This window comes from Neopsephotus bourkii, unplaced genomic scaffold (genome assembly GCF_033783945.1).
Source record: "Neopsephotus bourkii isolate Nb327-2 ecotype Australia unplaced genomic scaffold, CSIRO-AGI_Nbou_v1 NB_911, whole genome shotgun sequence".
NCBI classification, from domain to species: Eukaryota; Metazoa; Chordata; class Aves; order Psittaciformes; family Psittacidae; genus Neopsephotus; species Neopsephotus bourkii.
Window position 1 is genome coordinate 1,423,493 of NW_026901405.1, and position 19,469 is coordinate 1,442,961.

A 19,469-nucleotide genomic window follows, 5' to 3' on the forward strand; every position below is an offset into this window, starting at 1 on the left:
AAACTGATGAAAAAACTCCCTTTATTTATGATGGGTCATAAGCTTTATCAGGCTGTATTAGTTTGGGGCAGTATGTATATCATTAGTGTTTGGAATGCCCTTGCGAAATAGCAATGCCAGTTTCTTACATGAACTAAAAATTGTTTCATGATGAATATTTACTGCATATTTACCGTAGCTATCTCCTGTGTTATATGGGGTTTATTTAATATTACCTCAATCATTAGTGCAGGGATACCTTCACTGACCCAAAAGATTAGTATTTGTGGCTCCCAACATTTGAAAATGGGCTTCCCCATCATTACAAACTCCTTACCTCTTGCCTTCCCTGCCTTCTAGACTCGCTTTTCCCCCTCACCTTAGAATTCCTCTGTTTGACTTTCTCCTCCCCTCCTGCCAGAGCTACATTGCCACATTATCTTTCTTATCAACTTTTGGACCTGTGATGATTCTTTGCCTTTTTAGGTCCTTCCCTTTACCTTCTAGACACTACAAAATTGCTTCTTCTCCTTTGCCCAGACCACCATACTGCCTCTACCCCCACAACTGGGCAGGTTATATTTCATTTAGAAGAGAACATTCTTCATTCTGGTGGGAAGTTTTCTAGTGGATAGTGAATAATTTAAAAATACTTAAAAACTAGGATTAGATGGGAAGTTTCAGGAGAAGAGTTTTCATGGAAAATATTGGGAACACCCGAAAGAGTCAGCATGGTAGGTTGAATCAATTCTTGGAAAAATGCACTGGTGTACAGATGGTTCCATAAGCCCTCATTCATGTATCTGGAAAAATGACTTAGGATTTACGGCCCACCTATTCAAATCAGCTTGAAATCTTTACTGACCATTTTGCATGCACAGTCACTAGTGCCTGGCAGAAAACAGTACCACGTATTTATTATGAGAAATATTCAGAAGCCAGTCTACTTTAAAAAGTCAGGGTGCTTTTGGAATGATTCAGATCAAAATTCTTTTTCCAAGCATAGGAAATAAAAACTCTCTGATAGCCATCTGCTCCTCAGCTGTAAAAGGCAGAGGTGAAGAAAGCTGCAGCAATAGTCTGAATGCCAGTCTTACTGAAACAAGTACTTAGCAAAAAAATCTGGGTAAAGTCATATGTGACACACAAATTAGAGCTTAATTCTATAATTCTTAATTCTGTAATTCTGTGATTCTTAATTATATAATTCTTAATTCTACATACTGGCTTTGGTGCCACTTTTTCCCAATGAAATGACATTACTTCTGACCTTTGTAGGACTGGTCCCTAGATTTCTGGATTTGAACATTATGATGTAGTTCCTTGGGTGACGTGGTCTAGTGTGAGGTGTCCCTGCCCATGACAAGGAGAGTTGGAACTAGGTGATCTTAAGGTCCTTTGCAACCCTAACCATTCTGTGATTCTATGAGCTTATGATTTCCAATGCAGATGAATCCTTGAAGCAAAATCCAAAACCTAGGGTGCACTGTGTCCAGTTCCCATCTCTTTCAGTGTTGGGAAATGCTAGCTCATGCAATGCAATTGGAGAAGCAAGTTAAGGAAGAAGTCTTCTTGAGGTATCTGTTTTCATGTAGGGCTTGGCAGACAAAAAGCACCACTTTGAATTAATTTGGAATTAAGTCATAGAGTGTGCTGATAGAGCTCCAAACGAGTTATACCTCTAGCTACTCAGCTGTCGTAAACAGATGTAGCTGCTTACCCAGAAAAAGGGTGTTTGTAGAAAAAGCTACAAGGACAAGCTTGGAGGCACAAGTTCTGGAAAGGCTACAGGGAAGCAAAGGAAAGCATATGAGATTGGTGCTGTTTGCAGTTTTCCACATACTTTCTTGCTTATGGATAGAGAATGTATATAGTTGGTGGGGTCCTACTTTGAGGGCTGAACTGCCTTAGGTAAAGCTTCTAAAGATTTTGCTGAGAGGAAAGGGAAGGAAGTCATTGGGACTTGGCTTTGTTTAAATTGATTTGGTCTGTATAGGTCACTCACTTCAGGAGCCCTTCATAAAGCATCTGTAACTATATACATTTTGCAAGTGCCAAGAGATAAGATCATTTTGGCAGAAACTTTCACCAGTTCTCAGAGATACAGTCAGACAAAAACTTAATTCAGGCTCTGATGTATGCATCTTAACAGATGTGTCCAAACTCAAAGGAATCCCTTGGGAACAGTACAACTGAATTTCTTTGTCTCTATTGATAGTTGAAAGAGTTATTCTTAGACATTGGATGGTCCATCTGTGAAGGAATTTGTTCCAGACAAGGGAAAAGCAACATCTTTGTGAAGAGTTTCCATGGGACTGAGAGGCAGGTTGGACTATCATTGTGAAAACTGCTGAAGCGATTTCGACGATTTTAGAGAACACGATTCTGGCAAAGACCTGAGATTCTGGTAGGGAATAAAAGCTGAGAAGGAAAGTGGGGCATGGATAATTTCTGAAAAATCCATGAAATAATCATTGGCAAGATGTTGAGATGGGGGAGGACTTTCTAAAGTTAAGTTTTAGCAAGAAACCAGGGAGTTTTTATGTATTAAATAGAATGCACTTTGTAAACACTGTTGGTGATGGGCCACATGTGAAGCCTTTGTCCATACATGCTCAAGTGACATGGCTGACGTGGGCCAACTCCAGCATTTTTTAGCTTTAACAGGATGGGAACTTTGAGGCAGTATGCTTTCTCTTTCTCCTCTTGCATTCTGATTTCTGTAGCTCGCTAGGCTTCCAGCATAATGGGGAAAGGCAGAGAGGGAACCTCACAAGATTCCTGAACCCCACAGAGCATTGAAAGTGGATGTGGAAACTCCAGGTTTTCATTTTCTTAAGCAGATAGAGGAAATTACCATTCACTTCCCATGAATCAACAAGTTTGATCTATCTGGGGGTGCAAATAGAGACTAGATGGGTCTGAAGGTGGTTTGGTCTCATCTTTGCACTGTAGGTTTCATGTGTGTCTCTTAGAGGTTCTGTGTAAGGAAGAGAACATGTGCTTATCATTTTCCCTCTGCCTCTGGACATTTGTGGCTGTGACTCCCTAGGAAGTGCTCTGGCGCTTTCACATGATCTCCACTCTCAGAGAGGATGGGGGCAGGGGGGCGATGTTGATTCTTCCAGACCCCTTGTTTTCAGAGGCAGGCAGTATGTCAATAATAATTTAATCTGTATTTTTGCTGATCTATGTATGGCATGTGTTAGCTAATGCTGAATATTTTTAAGTTGTTTTTGGTGACCTAAGAAATGGTGTATGTTTAGATATCTATTTTAGATGATATAATAATAATGATACAGGCCTTTTCTGTAGCAAACTAAACTGAAAATGAGGACATGCATAGTTCTCAAATACTGATGTCACAACACTTAGTTATACTTTCATCTTGCAGAACATTTGAAATCTTGTTCAGTAAGTGTTTCTCTTTTTAACAGTTATAAATGGTTTCTATGTCCTGTAGGTTTATGTTTCTGTTTGTAGCATTATCAAAGAAATATCAGCCAGGAATGACTTGTGTTTTCATAGAAGCAAATAAATGTTTCTTGATTTGTGTAGAAACAGGAGTAAGTACAAGTACAGGTAGGTAAAACTGTTAAGCTGAGCTCACCTGCCTCTGTTGAAAAAGCCATCACAATATGCTAAAGAGTTGGTGGTGTAAAATGTTTTACTACTGATAGGAACTGGTCTCCATATTCCTAATCAGTACACTAAGTGAGTTTTGTCAGGTTGGTCTCTCGGGCTTTTCTTCTCATGAGAAATGACTAATAGCATATGGTACTTCAGTTATGAAGTCAGTGACTATGTTTTCAGAAGCAATTGTGTGACTTTGGAGCTTAAGTTTCACTGATGCATAAATCAGTTACATTTGTAACGTGTAGATGCTTTTGAAAATTTATCTAATTATCCTAAATGTTGATTCTCTTATTTGATGGCCTGGCAATACTGGCTTGATGCTATGTTGTCAATTCTTGTGGTGTTCAGTGCTTTTCTTACTGTTCTCCATTTAGAGAGCAATAACATGCATAATTTCAGCTTCAGTTTAAAACAGCCGTGCAAATTTCTAGCTTTTATGATTTCAGGGGAGAACTTGTAGGTCCCCAGTGTATCTATTCTTTCTCAGTACCAGGGGAAAGGATAAAAAGGTCTTACTGCTCTTTAAAATTCCATAGCTTCCATTCTGAAGATTTTGAGGTGGCTGAGCTGATAATACTGTGATATTTCTGTTTGTAAGCCATGCTGCAGCCACTGAAACATATTGTAACTGTCCAGTAAGCTACCTGAAATTTGTTTCTGAGTTTACCTGTTCCCAGCTTCAGAGTCTTTTCTCCATAGATTTTTATTACCGTTCTTCAAATTGGGAGTCTTTTAGTAAATCCTTCCTTTCTAATATTTGCACGAGTGTTTCAACTGCCTCACTCAAGAAATGAGTGACTGATGAATACTATATACTGTCTATCACTGTTCAACATATTAAGATGTTCTAGTACTCTTTTGTTGTTTGGGATTTGTTTGTTTGGTTTTGTATGTGGTGTTTTGGGTTTTTTTTAAATAACAGTCTCCAGAACAGTGCTTTCCTTTTCTCCCACCTGAAGTAACTTACTTACTTCCATCATCCTCCTTTCTGAAAATTAAAGCAATAATGTCAGTTCCACTGTAGAATTTATGTAACCTCACTGACTACCTTTACCTTTCACAGATCAGTAGTCTGTCTTAACCACTGAATCTACTCCTTCCCTACTTAATCCATCAATCCAGATAGTCTACAGCATTCTTAGGTATTGGTCATTGCCTTGTAAGCTTTCTCTGTCATGTTTAAATAATGTCTTATTGCAGTCTTTATTGTCTTCTTATTTGTCTTTATGCCTTTAGTGGGTTTTTTCTTTACATTTCCCTTTCATCCTACCAAATCTTTGTTTTGCATCTAGCCTGCTGCAGTTTATGCTCAGTTCTATTAGTGTCACTTGAATATGATTTCCATCCTTAGAAAGATACATTTTCAGCTTTAATGAATTCTTATACCTTTTATTTAACCATTGTAGCTCTTTTTATTTCCTAATTTTTTTTGTTCTTGTCCTTGGATATACATAGGGACTCTGTGTATTAGGGCCACGTCCCTGCTCATTGTATGGATTTTAATCCTTTATGTTTTCCTTTCAGACTCTTTCTGACTAACTTCCTCTTCTCTTTTTTTTGTCCTTCTAATAGTTGCCCTCCTGAAGTTGCACATATGAAAACTGCCATTTTATATGATCTGCTTGAAGGATGTCAAACATAATCATCCCAATCATTGTTATTTCGTGTCTTAACCATGCATGCTACTGCTATCATCTCTTCTGTCCTAACTGGGTGAGAAGACTTAAACCAAATGTACCATTTCCCCAATATGGTCTGCAAAGGAACACTTCATGGAGCAGTCAAACATAACAGATTTTCCAGTGCTTGACAGGTGACTCATACTTGAAGGAAACTAAACAGCTGCACCTACATCTCCTTTTGACCTAATGTGTGTTGTTAAAACCCTGTGTAACCCAATGGTTAGTCCTTTGTGTGTTACAGCAAGACACCTTCCACGCTTTAAGAAACATTGACTGGTGCATTAGTTGCCAGGTTTGTTGAAACTACACAACTCTGGAGTTAGAGCTGTAAAAATAGACTTGTTCACTTTCTATTCCTTTTCAGTACTGTGATCTGTCTAGCATTGGAGCTTTATGCTCTTTTCATCTAAGCTTTCATAGTCACTTTCTCCTCTTTTCTGTCATTTACCTGTGATAGAGTAGCCATGTAATGTTTGTGCTGTGATCCCACTCAGTAACTTCAGGGCCAGAGAAGTATTAAAATGAGGAAAAACCAAAGCAATTTTTGAATTGTTCTTGGCTGAGGAAAGAGAGCTTTTTCATTCAAAACATTTTTGAAGTGAAGCCTTAACGTGGTACTGGAACAGAAATTGAAAGGTAAAACCAAGGTACTGTTTAATACCACCTACTAATATTTATAAAGCATGCTAGGGGATGTTGTGGGAAGGGAAATAATTATATTTCTACAAGAAATGTGGTGCTTGATCTACTCCATAGGTAAAAGTCGGTTATATGCCATCAGAGTACTGCTAAACTCCTTCATCTCCATCAGGGTATTTGCCTCATAGCCTGGTGCACGGTGGACCGCAGTGACATGTCCTGGCTGACACTGTGCGTTTGGGTTCCGGAGGATGCCAATTATTATTGTTTCTAGAGGCAATGCCATTGCACCATCTTTTCATTTATGTTTTCTGTGACTGTTTTCATTGTCCATGGAGTCATTTACACGGCTAAAATGAGATCTAGTCTTACACAACTCTCGCTCAGGAACCAGAATACAAAGAGAATACAAGATCTCTAGTTAATCTTTCAGCACGAATAGCTCCTTGAGGAATTAACTGTTCCCAGGAAAAATAGGATAAACAAATCCTAGAACCCCTATTCATTCCAGCTTTGTTGTGTTAAACACTGGAAGGATCTCTGCCTGGCTGGGATGCGCAATATATACTCTGTATCAATGTGTGACATGTGGTGAAATGCTGCTTCTTGAAAGCCCACAAGAGAGAAGTAGTATAAATTAAGAGTAATCTCACAACAGCTATTTTTGAGTTCTTAACCAGTGAAAATGGAAGTGTAGCAATATTGTGCATCTATTAAAAATCTTGAAAGGCTCTTTATAACTAGATGATAGGAGTGATAACGTGTAATTTATTGATGTTACACAGATAGAGGAGAAACCACAAAGTAGCAATTTTTGTGTGAAAAGGGGTATGATAGAGGAAATAAAAACAGAGCAAGGGACTTCTCCCCACAGCTTCATGCCTGTGTGGGCAACCCTGTCAACTTGAACAAAAACACCTTGTGCTTTCATCCCATACAATGTTCCAAAACAGGGCATATTCTCTGTATTCAAAAGTAAAATGCCCAGATACTCTCTCTAATGTTTTTGGCCGAGTTGAAGCTAGAATGTGCCTGAAGGCAGACCTGAGTAATACCTCTCCTGCACTGTATTAGTATCACCTGTTCGTGTCTGTGTGCTTGTGTATACAACTGATCCCAGGGCCTTTTCTCCAGGAAAAAGCCTTGGAATTGGAACTGACAGTGTACATTTAATGCTGCAGATCCATCTGAGGATATCAAGCCACATGTGAATACTATGTGTCTGTTTATAGCCTTAATTTATTAATTTAAAGCATTCTCCCATACATTTCTCTTCCTATCAGAACTAAATAGGTGATTTTGGAAGTAAGTCTGCTCTCAGGGATTGTGGAGGTCTCACTAAGGACAGAAATTTTCCCTGTGGCCTTCAGCATCATTGATACGAGTGTGTGCTGTTTCCCACTGATACTTAAATTTGAATTATAAGCAGGCCTGAACACATCCCATAAACTCAAAATAAAGAAGCCACAGTCCAAACCAGTATGAATATCTGTCTCAGGATATTTCTAACTTGAAATACTCATCAAAGCACCCAGTTGTACTAGTTAACAATTACCCTTTCACTAATACATAATGAGGATGAATGGAAAAAATAACCAAATAAAATCTAGCATTTTCATGTGATAGTTTTCTTCTTCTCAGGGCTTAGACACATCCACTGGAAGAGATAAAAGAATCCTTTTCTCAGCCCTGAGGACTGGCATTTACAAGGTTTTGGCCATTCCTTGTTTCTCCCATCATCCAGTAGTTCTGGATGACCATTGAAAGGCCTTTCTCTGGAAATATGGAGGGTGTAAGCAGCGGTCTTCCACAGGCAGTAGCTCTCCCACAAACATCAACCATTTCTGATGCACGCTTTTCCTAACAGACTGCTGCAAACACTCCCTGCAGAGGATTCTAGCTTGAATAGAAACCTTCTAAACAGGTAATTACTTTAAGAGGTTTTAATCTATATTTTCCTTTTAACCAAAGCCCACAGGCTTTTAGGCTTACTGTATTTAACCACACTCAAACTGATAAGCTTTTCCTCCTTGTCTTTCTGCCGAGGGGAAATAAGTAACAATACAGGGCAAATGTGAAAGAGTTCATGGGATAGCAATCGTCTCTTTTGGAGACATGTTTTAATATATTTGCACCTATTATCCTTCTAATACATTCCCCTTCCAGACTCTGATTCCATTTCCAGCCCCAGCCCCTTCTCCTCCCTAAACAGCACTTCTAAGAGAGGATGTAAGCTTGTACAGCGTACCACAGAGAGATAACCAAATGCAATCCCTGCTCACTTTTGGATATTCAGTCTGAAATGCATTACTAGTTTTAAACAAAAGCCCTTCAAGCAGGTGAAGGTATTCTTAATGACTACGGCAAGCTTTTGATCAGAACCATATAATAGCAAGATAAATCACCTTATTTGCCTATATTCTCCAAAATATTTGTTCTTTTTTTCTCCAAAAAGCATCCCCCTATTCTGTGAGTTGGGAGTGCTCACACTGTAACTTCACCAGCATCACTGGCCTGTCTTGCCTCTTCCCTCTCCAGTAGTGCTCCTGTTGCAGGTCTGGCAAGCACAGTATGCCCTCTGAGTAACACCACCTGGCACTGTGAAGTAAAACTAGCAATAGATGCACCTAGATTTTTAAAGACCCAAACTGCCTTAAACTTACAGCCAGTTAAAACAGTTGGGCCATGCTTGGGCTTGGCAGGATTGTGTGTGAGCTCCCTGGGAACAAGCAAGCACGGTTGAAACAGTTTTCATGTAGAACATGAAAATTGTTCCCTGCTGAAGGGGGGAATTAGCACAGCCTCGTTTCTTTTCCTAGGAAATAGTGCCATCATGTGGCTACATTTTCTCTGTTTCAGATTATAAGAGGGCAGTTGTACAAAGTTTTCTCCCTTACACTAAAATGCTATCTGGTGAGCCTGTCTTTTGCCAATGTGAATGGGTTAAAGCTGGCCAGGGCACAGGAATTAACAGCCTTGTAATGACATGACAAGCCTGTTGATACCCCTCTTAATGAAGCTATGACAACACCTTTTGCTGTTCTTCTGCTAACATAGTATATGTTGCTTAGAGATGTTGTAGATACCTGCAGGAGAAGCATCCCCCCATCAATGTAGTGGTCAACGTTTATACCAGGGGGATCTGATGGTATGGCTGTAGCAGCAGAGGGTCTGCAGACAAGGGCTGAGGGAGAACTGAGCGAAACAGTGTGTATATATGTGCACCAGTGTTTACAGTGGAGGTATATTGGACTGTACCCCAAATACGTGCCTGGGCATAAAAACGGCTTTTGAGTATACCTTCTTTGCTCTAAAGTATTTTTGGAGTTCCTAAAATAGCAAGAATACAAACTGAAGTGAAAGTGGGAAAAGTAAATGCCCTGGCTAAAAATGGAGTATTTCTTTAACTTAAAAATAACTGAACGTGCTGTTAACACATCAAAGCCCATGATCACCAGACTGCTATGAACTGGAATTTTTTTATACTTGGCATTTCACAAGTATAAGTAGGATGTTCAACATAAAGAGGTATAAAGGAAAAGTCACTAGAGTAGTTGAGAGGAAAGCTTCATTTTTGTAACCCTGGAGAACAAAATTTCAAGATTGAGTTAATTCTCGATCTTTCTATAGTGTTCTACATCCAAGCAACACAGAACAATTTGTGAAGATTAAGGTGTGCAGTCCTGGTGCTGACTTGAGTGCATGATGCTCTCCTTGTTCTACAAATGCAGCAAACTGAGGCACAGACATCGCTGCCTGCAGGTTGTAGAGCAAATAGAATTAGTGCTGATGGACACCTCTCTCAGTCTTTCAGGTGAAACAGAGAAAGGTGATTCACTGACTGCTCCCCAACTGTGGAGGCTTAAGAGGCTTTTATGCTTGATGTTGGGAATTAATGCCCACTGGATATAGAAGCAATTTTATGTACAGACACCTTTGGTTTAGTCTTCAGCTTTATGTAAAATGGATATGTCATCATTAGGTAGATGCTAAAAAATTCAGAGAAAGCCTGTCTCCTGAACAAAGTTTAAGCAAACTCTTTCTTCTTAGGCATCTACTCAGTATGTTTGTTCCTTGGAGAGTAAGGTTGTGTTTGTGTGTGCATGCATTTCTGTCTTTCAAATGAATGTAGTTTTTAGACTATGAAATGTAGAGAAGTTTGACAGCTTTCAGAATGCAACTTCCATAGAGTACATTACTGACACATTAATAGACGTTGTGCTGGTAAAAATACAGTACTTCCTGTTAAATGTAGACTGCTACATATTTTGATTCTAACAACAATCTGGTAGGGTTAGGGCAATTTGTGTAGTGTCATCTGGTGTTTGTTTTGGATAGATATTATAGAAAAAGATACTGATTTTCAAGATGTTCAAGCAGATGATTGGGTGAAAACTCCAGCAAACCTTTAAAGCAACAGAAAGCAAGGGCTGCTCCTGGTCAGATCTCCTGCTGAGGATACAAATGTTCTTCTGTGTTCCTGAAACTCCATACAAACATTTCCTCTTGCAGGCCTCTGCTCAGAATGAGGCCAAATATACAGGAGAATCAGTCTGAGCAGGATTTGCTATATCAGCCTTTCTAGCATCATAGAGATATACTGAGAAGTCAGCCTCTACCAGGGTTTCAGGATTTTAATTCAAGTCTGTTCCATCAGTGGAAAAAATGTTGCTCCACTAAAGTTGGTCTCAGAGAGTTGGAACCTGATGCAGAACTAATTTTGTGTGTCAAAACACTAGATAAGAATTTTTTGCTCTATTAATCCAATTTTAATTTAGAGTAACTAACTTGAGAACAACAGAAAATAAAACTTCAGCAGTTGGGATGAATCAGGTCATCAGAGCTGAAGAAAGCATCTCCAATGGTTATGGTACAAAGTTTGGAACAGGAGACACTAATGTGTGGAATGGGAAAACTTGGTGTGGAAATTGTAGGGCTATAGTAGCTTTCATATGTTGTGATGGAAATGATGTATTTTCACTCCAGTGTCATATTTGTACAAGAGTTGAGATTTTCATTCCAAGTTGAGGATTCTTTACTGAGATGTGCCTTTCTTAAGGAGAGTCTGTAGGATTTTGTTTTGATAACAGTACTTTATTTGCTGGTTTTATTTATTCTGTAGGGTCTTTAAAGTGTAATATATACAAAGTGTCTCAGGCAACTGTTTAATTCACTTATCCACTTTAGGGTACTACATTTTAAATGAAAGAAGGACAAATTGGATAAAAGACAGAAGGAGATAAGAATGAGAAGAGTGCATACAACCAGTGAGGGGGAATGAGAGACCTGAGTCTATATTTTCTAGGAAAAGTAAGGTCTAAAGAAGAAAAGTAAAGCAGTTTCCGATATATAAGATGAAAGTGGTTAATAGTTCTCTGTATCTGCTGGAGGAAAGAATGAGTAGTCAAAGTTAAAGACTACCAAAACTTTCTTGCTATAAAGATCTTAGACTGTCTGTGGGAGAGAGAGTGGAAATCTCCCACAATGTTGGTTTCTGCTGGGTTTTGCAAACATATTTAACAAATTTCTGAAGAGATAGTGTAGGTAAATTGTTTTCGCTTTAAGGAAGAGCTACTCCTATTCCATTAGATGACTGTCTGAGGAACCTAACGCATCCTTGTGATGCAGTCAGGTGACTAGTCATCCAGCACTTGGTGCAGAGACTAGAGATATCCAAAACTGCACATAGTAGAGGAAGAGAATGATTAGATTATAATGCTTGTCTCCAGCAGCAGCATCAGGTTACTTGGCTTTTGTGGTGCTCCTGGACACTAATGGCTGGATTACAGATGCATGGAGAAACAGAAGTGGGAAGAAAGCCTACCAGTCCTAACTTCCACATCTCTGTCTTAGCCCAGGGTGTCCGTCCAGCTAAGGAAGTGCTTGTCATTTGGTGATGAGAATGCCACGTTATACAAAGTGTAACACCTCCAACTTTTGTGCTGTCTCTCAAAGTGTGTATTCCTCTCAGTGTGAGGCTTGAGAATCTTGACAGGAAGACAAACTAGGCAACAATATCAAGCTAGTTCTAGATAATTTTAAGTATCACAGAGATGAGTTGCCAAGCAGTTTTCTAAACGCTACTGCAGAAAGTTGAGGCAAAAATGCAATCTCTCTTGGCAAGCCTACCAATTCTCAAGGATAGAAGATAGAGGGATAGAGGACAGTTATTCTGTTTGCCTCATAAGTATGAAAGTGAGACTAGAGCCTTTGGGGTTCAATGTGCTAGTTGTTCCTGCAAAAGACCTCACAGTAAGTTTCCAAAAAGAGCTTGGATTCCAGCATCCTAGGCAGTTTTGCTTCAGGTGAAGTCTATGTACTGAGCTACTGCCGAGTTTCAGTAACTGTGGTGGTTTCATCACCACTGTGTTTCTAGAAATGGTAGTCATTATTTTGCAATGAGCTTTGAGATACTGTGATTTTAAAGGACAGTAGAGAAAATCAAATTCTGTGATATCCTTCTGTTACGAGCATTAAAGCTGTAAGCATTGGCTTTGCAGAAAGGGACATCTAGTGGCTGTACAAAAAAAAGCCTTACTAATACTTTTAATGAAGCCTTATCAAATACTTGCATGTCTGACTAAGTAAGTCATATGTGTATGACTACTGTATGGCATACCTACTTGTGTATGACCTGCTGTCTTCACTGTTCCATACATCTTTGTAGCTCTACATCATGTTTTTGCTGGGACTGTTCTTTATGTTTTTGGCAAAACAAAAAAATTGCCTTTCTAGTTTTATGTAGGTCTATGTATGGTAGCTTGGCAAATAGAAAACTGCCTTCAAGCCATGCTTGGTGTACTTCAGTGCTACGCTTCCACATTTTCTATAATATCTTCCAAGCGTCCACTGCCTGCTGTTTCCTTCTGCCATTGCTTTCCCTTTTGGTACTGTATTTGGAGAGGTTGTCATTGTTATTGTCATGGTAAAATCTACTTTCTTTTGAATGCCCATAGCATAAAAGTCAGCAGGAGGGGTGGATGAGATTCAGGGAAACACTAATCTAAGCACTCAGTCATGTATTACACACAAAAGTTTGTTCCTTTCCCATCCACGTTGTGCTCCTTCTTACCAATCGAGGATGAATTCCATGCATGTTTCTGTGAATAGGCTGACAGTTTAATCGGTACATTTGCATATGGGCAAACGGAGCTTTTTTCAAAGTTGCACAGTAATATGTTTCACCTTTATGCCATGCCAACTTCAAATTGCATCCCAGGAGGATTGCAAATGTGCATAATCTGTGCAGTTTTCTGAGCTTTTTTTTAATTTTCTTTTTTCCTGCTTTTTTCTTCCCTTTTTTTTTCCTTTATTTTCCTGAACTGGCAAACACCTATTCATTGCCCATCTGGGTAAGAATGGCCTTTGCATTTTCACACCCATTCTTTCCTATATGGTTTGTGAATACCCCTCCAATCAGAACTTGCTTCACAGAAAAGGGACAAAACCATTTTACAGGAGTTTCTCAGAATTAAGTCCATTGGGATCTCTACATCATGTTTACTGGACAAGAAAGGGGGGGTACTTAACAAAGACCACTTGAATTTCATAAAAAGGTTCCCACTGTCTCGAATTTAAAAGAGTGGCAGGCCTGAGAAGAGCCTGAGACAGCAGTCTTTTTCCTGAGCCAGGCATTCTGTACAGTGACAAGTAGGTGAGTGTGCACGTGTGTATCTGGGTCTTGTGAAGAGCTGACACACTTTCTGGCTTGTCCAAGGCTCTAGCAGTCTTTGTAGGAATGTAGCATTTACTTTAGAATCAGACTTGCATTGGCAAGTCTGCCTTTTATGGGGAGCATCCCCTTGGGACTTTCAGCTTAGATCAGTATACAGTAAGGGATAGTAAGGGACAACCACAAAACTTGGATCTGGACAGTTTCCTGCAGAAAGGGAGAGGAGCTGCATGGAATTGCAGGTTTTGCTACAGACCAGTCCCTGGAATTTGTTAAAGTTGCTCTGTTCTACTGCTGTGGTTTGTATAGTAGCATCTTAGACACAGTTGTGGATTATTTGTTTCCTGTACTTTGGGCAGGCATAGTTTACAATGTTGACTGTCAAGGAAGGTGACCTAGAAGAAATATCCTCAAAATATGTATTATCTTTTTTTACTGTTGTGTGTCTCGTCCACCCACCCTTCTTATTTTATCCTTAAGGAGTGAACTTCAGTTGTTTCTCAGTTAAAGAAGTGGTAGCTGTTCCAATTTAATTTGAAAGAGTAAAGAAATGAGAAGACATGTTACAGACATGGTTGCGTGGAAAGGGAGCCCTAGAGTCAAACCAGGTAATGATCATAGAATCATAGAATAGTTAGGGTTGGAAAGGACCTTAAGATCATCAAGTTCCAACCCCTCTGCCATGGACAGGGACACCTCGCTCTAAACCATATTACCCAAGGCCTCGTCCAACCTGGCCTTGAACACTGCCAGGGATGAAGCATTCACAACCTCCCTGGGCAACCTATTCTAGTGCCTCACCACCCTAACAGAAAAGAATTTCCTCCCTATATCCAATCTAAACTTCCCCTGTTTAAGTTTTAGCCCATTACCCCTTGTCCTATCACTACAGTCCCTAATGAAGAGTCCCTCCCCAGCATCCCTATAGGCCCCCTTCAAATACTGGAAGGCTGCTATGAGGTCTCCACGCAGCCTTCTCTTCTCCAGGCTGAACAGCCCCAACTTGATCAATATCAATATGATCAATACTTTCTGATGGAAAGATTTTTAGCATACTGATAGGCAACTACTGAAAGGGAGATGTAGATAAATGGGTAGCTATGCAATCTCTTGCCATGGCCTGCAAGAGGTCTTGAAAAGAGGGGTCATATATTTATCATTAGTCTTCAATCCTTCTGTTTCCCCACCAGTACAAAGCTTTTACCAAGTTTTCTTCTTTTCAGACCAAGGAGTCTGACTTTCTATGTAAATACATTTTGAATCCTCATTTGATCTGACATGTTGGGAAGGGAAGAATCTGGAACTGCCCTGGAAGCCTCTGGAGAATGACTCTGGAAAGAAGGGAATACATCTCTTCTGTACATTTTGTGTAATAATAGTTGCAGTGCCCTTGAAGGAAAGTCTCCCAGGTTCTAAGATATTTTCTAGTGCTATGATCAGTCACATCAGAGGAAACCAGCAGAGCTTATGGACAAGACAGATGTAACGCACAACCTCCATGATACTATTAGTAGTTTCCTCCTTGTTCCTGCTATGTGAGTTTCCCCCTAGTGCTCTAATCTCACATGGAAATTAGTACCCTCTGATATTGGCTGGTTTACATTTGTTAACATCAAACTTCTTCAGCTTGGTCCCATCAGGATTTCTAGTTCCTGACCTTTGTGCTTCCCTTTTATCATTCAGCTGTTTCAGAGAATTAAAATAACCATCTGTGTCCAAGGTGGTTTGTCTTTGAACTACCAGAATAGAGGGTGCTTGAGATGTCAGGAGTGGATAAATGAGAAGGAAAAGGAGAGCAGGGAGGATGCCACATTTTCCTGCAAATTGCAGAGAGTGTATCTGTGTATGAGATGTAAAGCACCCCTTAGGCTGGAGCAGAGGGACACTGTTGAGCTAAAAGGCATCTAGATTAAACCACTTTAAATGCAATATATTTTTTTGTGTATTTCTGTTAAAGCAGACAGCAACAGTAAGCTAGTTTAATATACTCATGCTTCTCTACCAAATTTCACTTTTGGATTCTCACACATGAGCAAGTAATTGTGGCAGAGGGGTTATAGCTTTAGTAGGAGCATTCAAAACAGAAAGACTGTAATACTAGTGATGATTTTGCATTAATTTCTCTGCATACTTTTCTAGGAACCAAGGTGATGCATGCACTACAAATGCTAAGAGAAAGAATTATCAGTAACATTTTATTTGTTTACCACTTAGAGGGCACTTGGTTTTTCATCCTTGAAAGGTCAAACCATAGTTTCTGCCCATCAAAATCTAAAGAGACAAAAAATAAGTAGAGAGCATGAAAGGAAATAAAAAAAAAACGTTAAAACCAAAGTGAGCAAGATGGAGATAGGAAAGAGTGGACTGACAGATTAAGAAGTTACTTTTTAGTCACTTGTAAAAGTCAGTTATGAAGGTTATATTGGCTCTGTACCTGAATTGGTTACGTGCTTTTCTAAACTGTTCTCTATTTAGTTTATTCAGGCAAATGAAGACAAAGTCTTCCTTAGAGTAAATGTCTGTAATTTTCCAGTTTCTGTCAAGTAAATAACAGCAGGAGAACATTTGTTTTTATGTGATGGCATTCTGGTGCCAGTCAGAACTGGGGATATGCTAAAACTGAAGCGGACAACTCATGTTAACTTTTTGCTTTGGGTTCTTACAGAGGACTGTTTGTCACTACTGGGTAGCAAATGTTCTAAACCACAACCCGAGACAAAACTGTGCGTGGGATCTTAGGAACATTTACAGCCTAAATCTTTAACCAGATTTGGATTTTACATAGTAACTGCCAGTTTTTTAGATAGAAGTAACTATACTATAAAACACAGGCTCCAAATTCATTGAAATACCAATCTAGATAGAAATCACATTTTCATACACACTCTTTGCATTAACAGCATGATCTAAAGGGTCATAGTAAGAATCTGATCTTTTCTGGCGTGGGTTCACATCTGGACAAGTTAAAATCCACTTTTAATCTGTGAGCTCAGGCTGACTCTAGGCTTTTTAAAACCAGATAAACTGGCTTTAAAACTTTTTCCTATTAATTTAGGACTTGAGCTTCTGTAAATGTGTAGCAGAGCTTGCTTCCAGCCTTACAAAGGTGCTGTCTTCTTATTGGTGCTTTTGTATGTGATTTTTACAGTATAATCTGTTTTGTGTGCCCAGTGGGCAGTCACCTTCTCCAGTACCTCACTGTGACTCTGCAGAGGACAAGACTCAATCTGGTTTTGTTTTTTGTCACCTGCTTTGCTCCAGGTAACATCAGTTGCAAGGGGATGACAGAGCGCATTCATAGCATCAACCTTCACAACTTCAGCAATTCTGTGCTCGAGACCCTCAACGAGCAGCGCAACCGTGGCCACTTCTGTGACGTGACGGTCCGCATCCACGGGAGCATGCTACGCGCCCACCGTTGTGTGTTGGCGGCTGGCAGCCCCTTCTTCCAGGATAAGCTGCTTCTGGGCTACAGCGACATCGAGATCCCCTCAGTGGTGTCAGTCCAATCTGTGCAAAAGCTCATTGACTTCATGTACAGTGGGGTGCTGCGGGTCTCACAGTCAGAGGCCCTCCAAATCCTCACAGCTGCCAGCATCCTGCAGATCAAGACTGTGATTGATGAGTGCACAAGGATTGTCTCGCAAAATGTGGGAGAGGTCTACCCAGTCATTCAAGATTCTGGCCAGGAGACACCAAGGGGAACACCCGAATCAGGCACCTCGGGGCAGAGCACCGACACAGAGTCTGGCTACCTGCAGAGCCATTCACAGCACAGTGTGGACAGGATCTATTCAGCCCTTTATGCCTGTTCCATGCAAAATGGGAGTGGGGAGCGCTCCTTTTACAGTGGAGCTGTGGTCAGCCACCATGAAACAGCCCTGGGGCTCCCCAGGGACCATCACATGGAAGACCCCAGCTGGATAACCCGGATCCATGAACGATCGCAACAGATGGAGCGATACCTCTCCACCACTCCGGAGACCACACACTGCCGCAAGCAACCACGGCCTGTCCGAATTCAAACCCTGATGGGCAACATCCATATTAAGCAGGAGATGGAGGATGACTATGACTACTATGGCCAACAGAGGGTGCAGATCCTTGAGCGCAATGAGTCTGAGGAATGCACTGAGGACACTGACCAAGCAGAAGGCACTGAGAGTGAGCCCAAAGGGGAGAGCTTTGACTCAGGAGTCAGTTCCTCCATTGGCACTGAGCCTGATTCCATGGAACAGCAGTTTATGGCTGGTCTAGGCCGGGATGGGCAGCAAGAACCTTCTCAAGCAGATCAAAATGACGTCCCTGCTGATGGCACTCAGCCGCAGCAGCAGCAGCAGCATGTAGATGCCAACTCTTCCTCGCCAGAGAGAAGCAATGACGTTGAAATGGACAACAAAGTGCTCACAGTCAATAACAGCACCGAAAAGGGGGCTTTGCAGCCTTCTGTCAACACAACTGTTGCCCAACCATTGCCAACCACACAGATCTACTTACGCCAGACAGAAACCCTCACCAGCAATCTGAGGATGCCACTGACTCTGACCAGCAACACTCAGGTCATTGGCACAGCTGGCAACACTTACCTGCCTGCCCTTTTCACCACACAGTCTGCTGGCAGTGGCCCTAAGCCTTTTCTCTTCAGCCTGCCCCAGCCTTTAGCTGGCCAACAGGCTCAGTTTGTAACAGTGTCCCAGCCTGGCCTATCAACCTTTACTGCCCAGCTGCCAGCCCCACAGCCCTTGGCTCCATCTGCGGGCCACAGCACAGCAGGTGGGCAAGGTGAAAAAAAGCCTTATGAGTGCACTCTCTGTAACAAGACTTTCACCGCCAAACAGAACTACGTCAAGCACATGTTTGTACACACAGGTAAGAGTACGTCCCTTTGGCTTATACATGAAGCCAGAGAAAGTCCTTGATAAACATGGATTTAGTTTGTTTCCCCACGGCCCCTGTACAAACAGGAGGGAGCTGGTATCACTGAACACTTTCCCAGCTTACTGCACTGAAGTTGAGCCCCTGCAGAAACATATAGGTCCCTTATGGGGCCTAACTGTGCATGGTACAGAAACAAGCTCATTTTACTTGGAATGAAATGTGTCCTGCACCCATCCAAGGAAATGGTAGAGGTTTGTTGTCCCTTGTAATCTGACCAGGCAACATAAAGTAGAAATGGCATGAGGAAAAGGTAATTACAAGTCATTCAAGAAAAATTGTATCTACTAAAAAAGGGCACTCGCCTGTAAGTTTTACGGCTGCAGGAGTTCAAGTGATGATCACTGGCATGAGTTTAGGGCAAGTTCATTCCTCATGGAATGGCAGCAGTAGTTCCAGGCCTGTGTGTTAAACACACTGACATATAATTTCTAAATCTTCTATATTCCTATAAGAGAGTAAATTAGGAGTTTTTTCAGGAAGCTCCTCTGTACTTCACTGAAGCTCACTGCTGTAATCCCCTGTGGTAAGTCAGATGCTTCACTAGCTGTGCATACTGAAACATTTAAAAATGTAAGGAGAATTTTAAATAATAAATGTAGAACGCAACATAACATCAGGACCCTTTTTGTTTAAAAATGCAACTGCTTTCGTATATGGTCTTTTGAGATGATGTAGGTAGCCATGTTTACTATGAAGCCAAAACTGCCTTTTCTAGTTTTGTCAAGTTACGAGACTTCAAAACAAGGAGATAGATCTATCTTACATGAAGAAGCTATTCTGGGTTCAGGACTAAATTTTGCTTGCTTTAGCCTTCCAGCTTATTCTGATGTTGGAGAGAAATTCTAGTTTAGAGAAAAAGTAAATATTTCTCTCACCAAGCAGTGGTTTTGTTAATGTCAGATGCTAAAATAAATGCTGGGTTT

At 40.6% G+C, this 19,469-nt stretch overlaps 1 protein-coding gene across 14 annotated transcripts in view; it reads left to right on the forward strand.

Annotated features, from left to right (window-relative positions):
- The window catches only part of ZBTB20 (zinc finger and BTB domain containing 20), a 481,633-nt gene that overhangs the window by 457,735 nt on the left and 4,429 nt on the right, over window positions 1-19,469 (forward strand). For all 14 annotated transcript variants that reach the window (XM_061357688.1, XM_061357684.1, XM_061357683.1 and 11 more), the window contains one exon: window positions 16,870-18,477. In XM_061357688.1, the coding sequence (XP_061213672.1) occupies window positions 16,890-18,477 (1,588 nt within the window). In that variant the 5' untranslated portion in view covers window positions 16,870-16,889. The remainder of the gene's footprint in view (window positions 1-16,869; window positions 18,478-19,469) is intronic.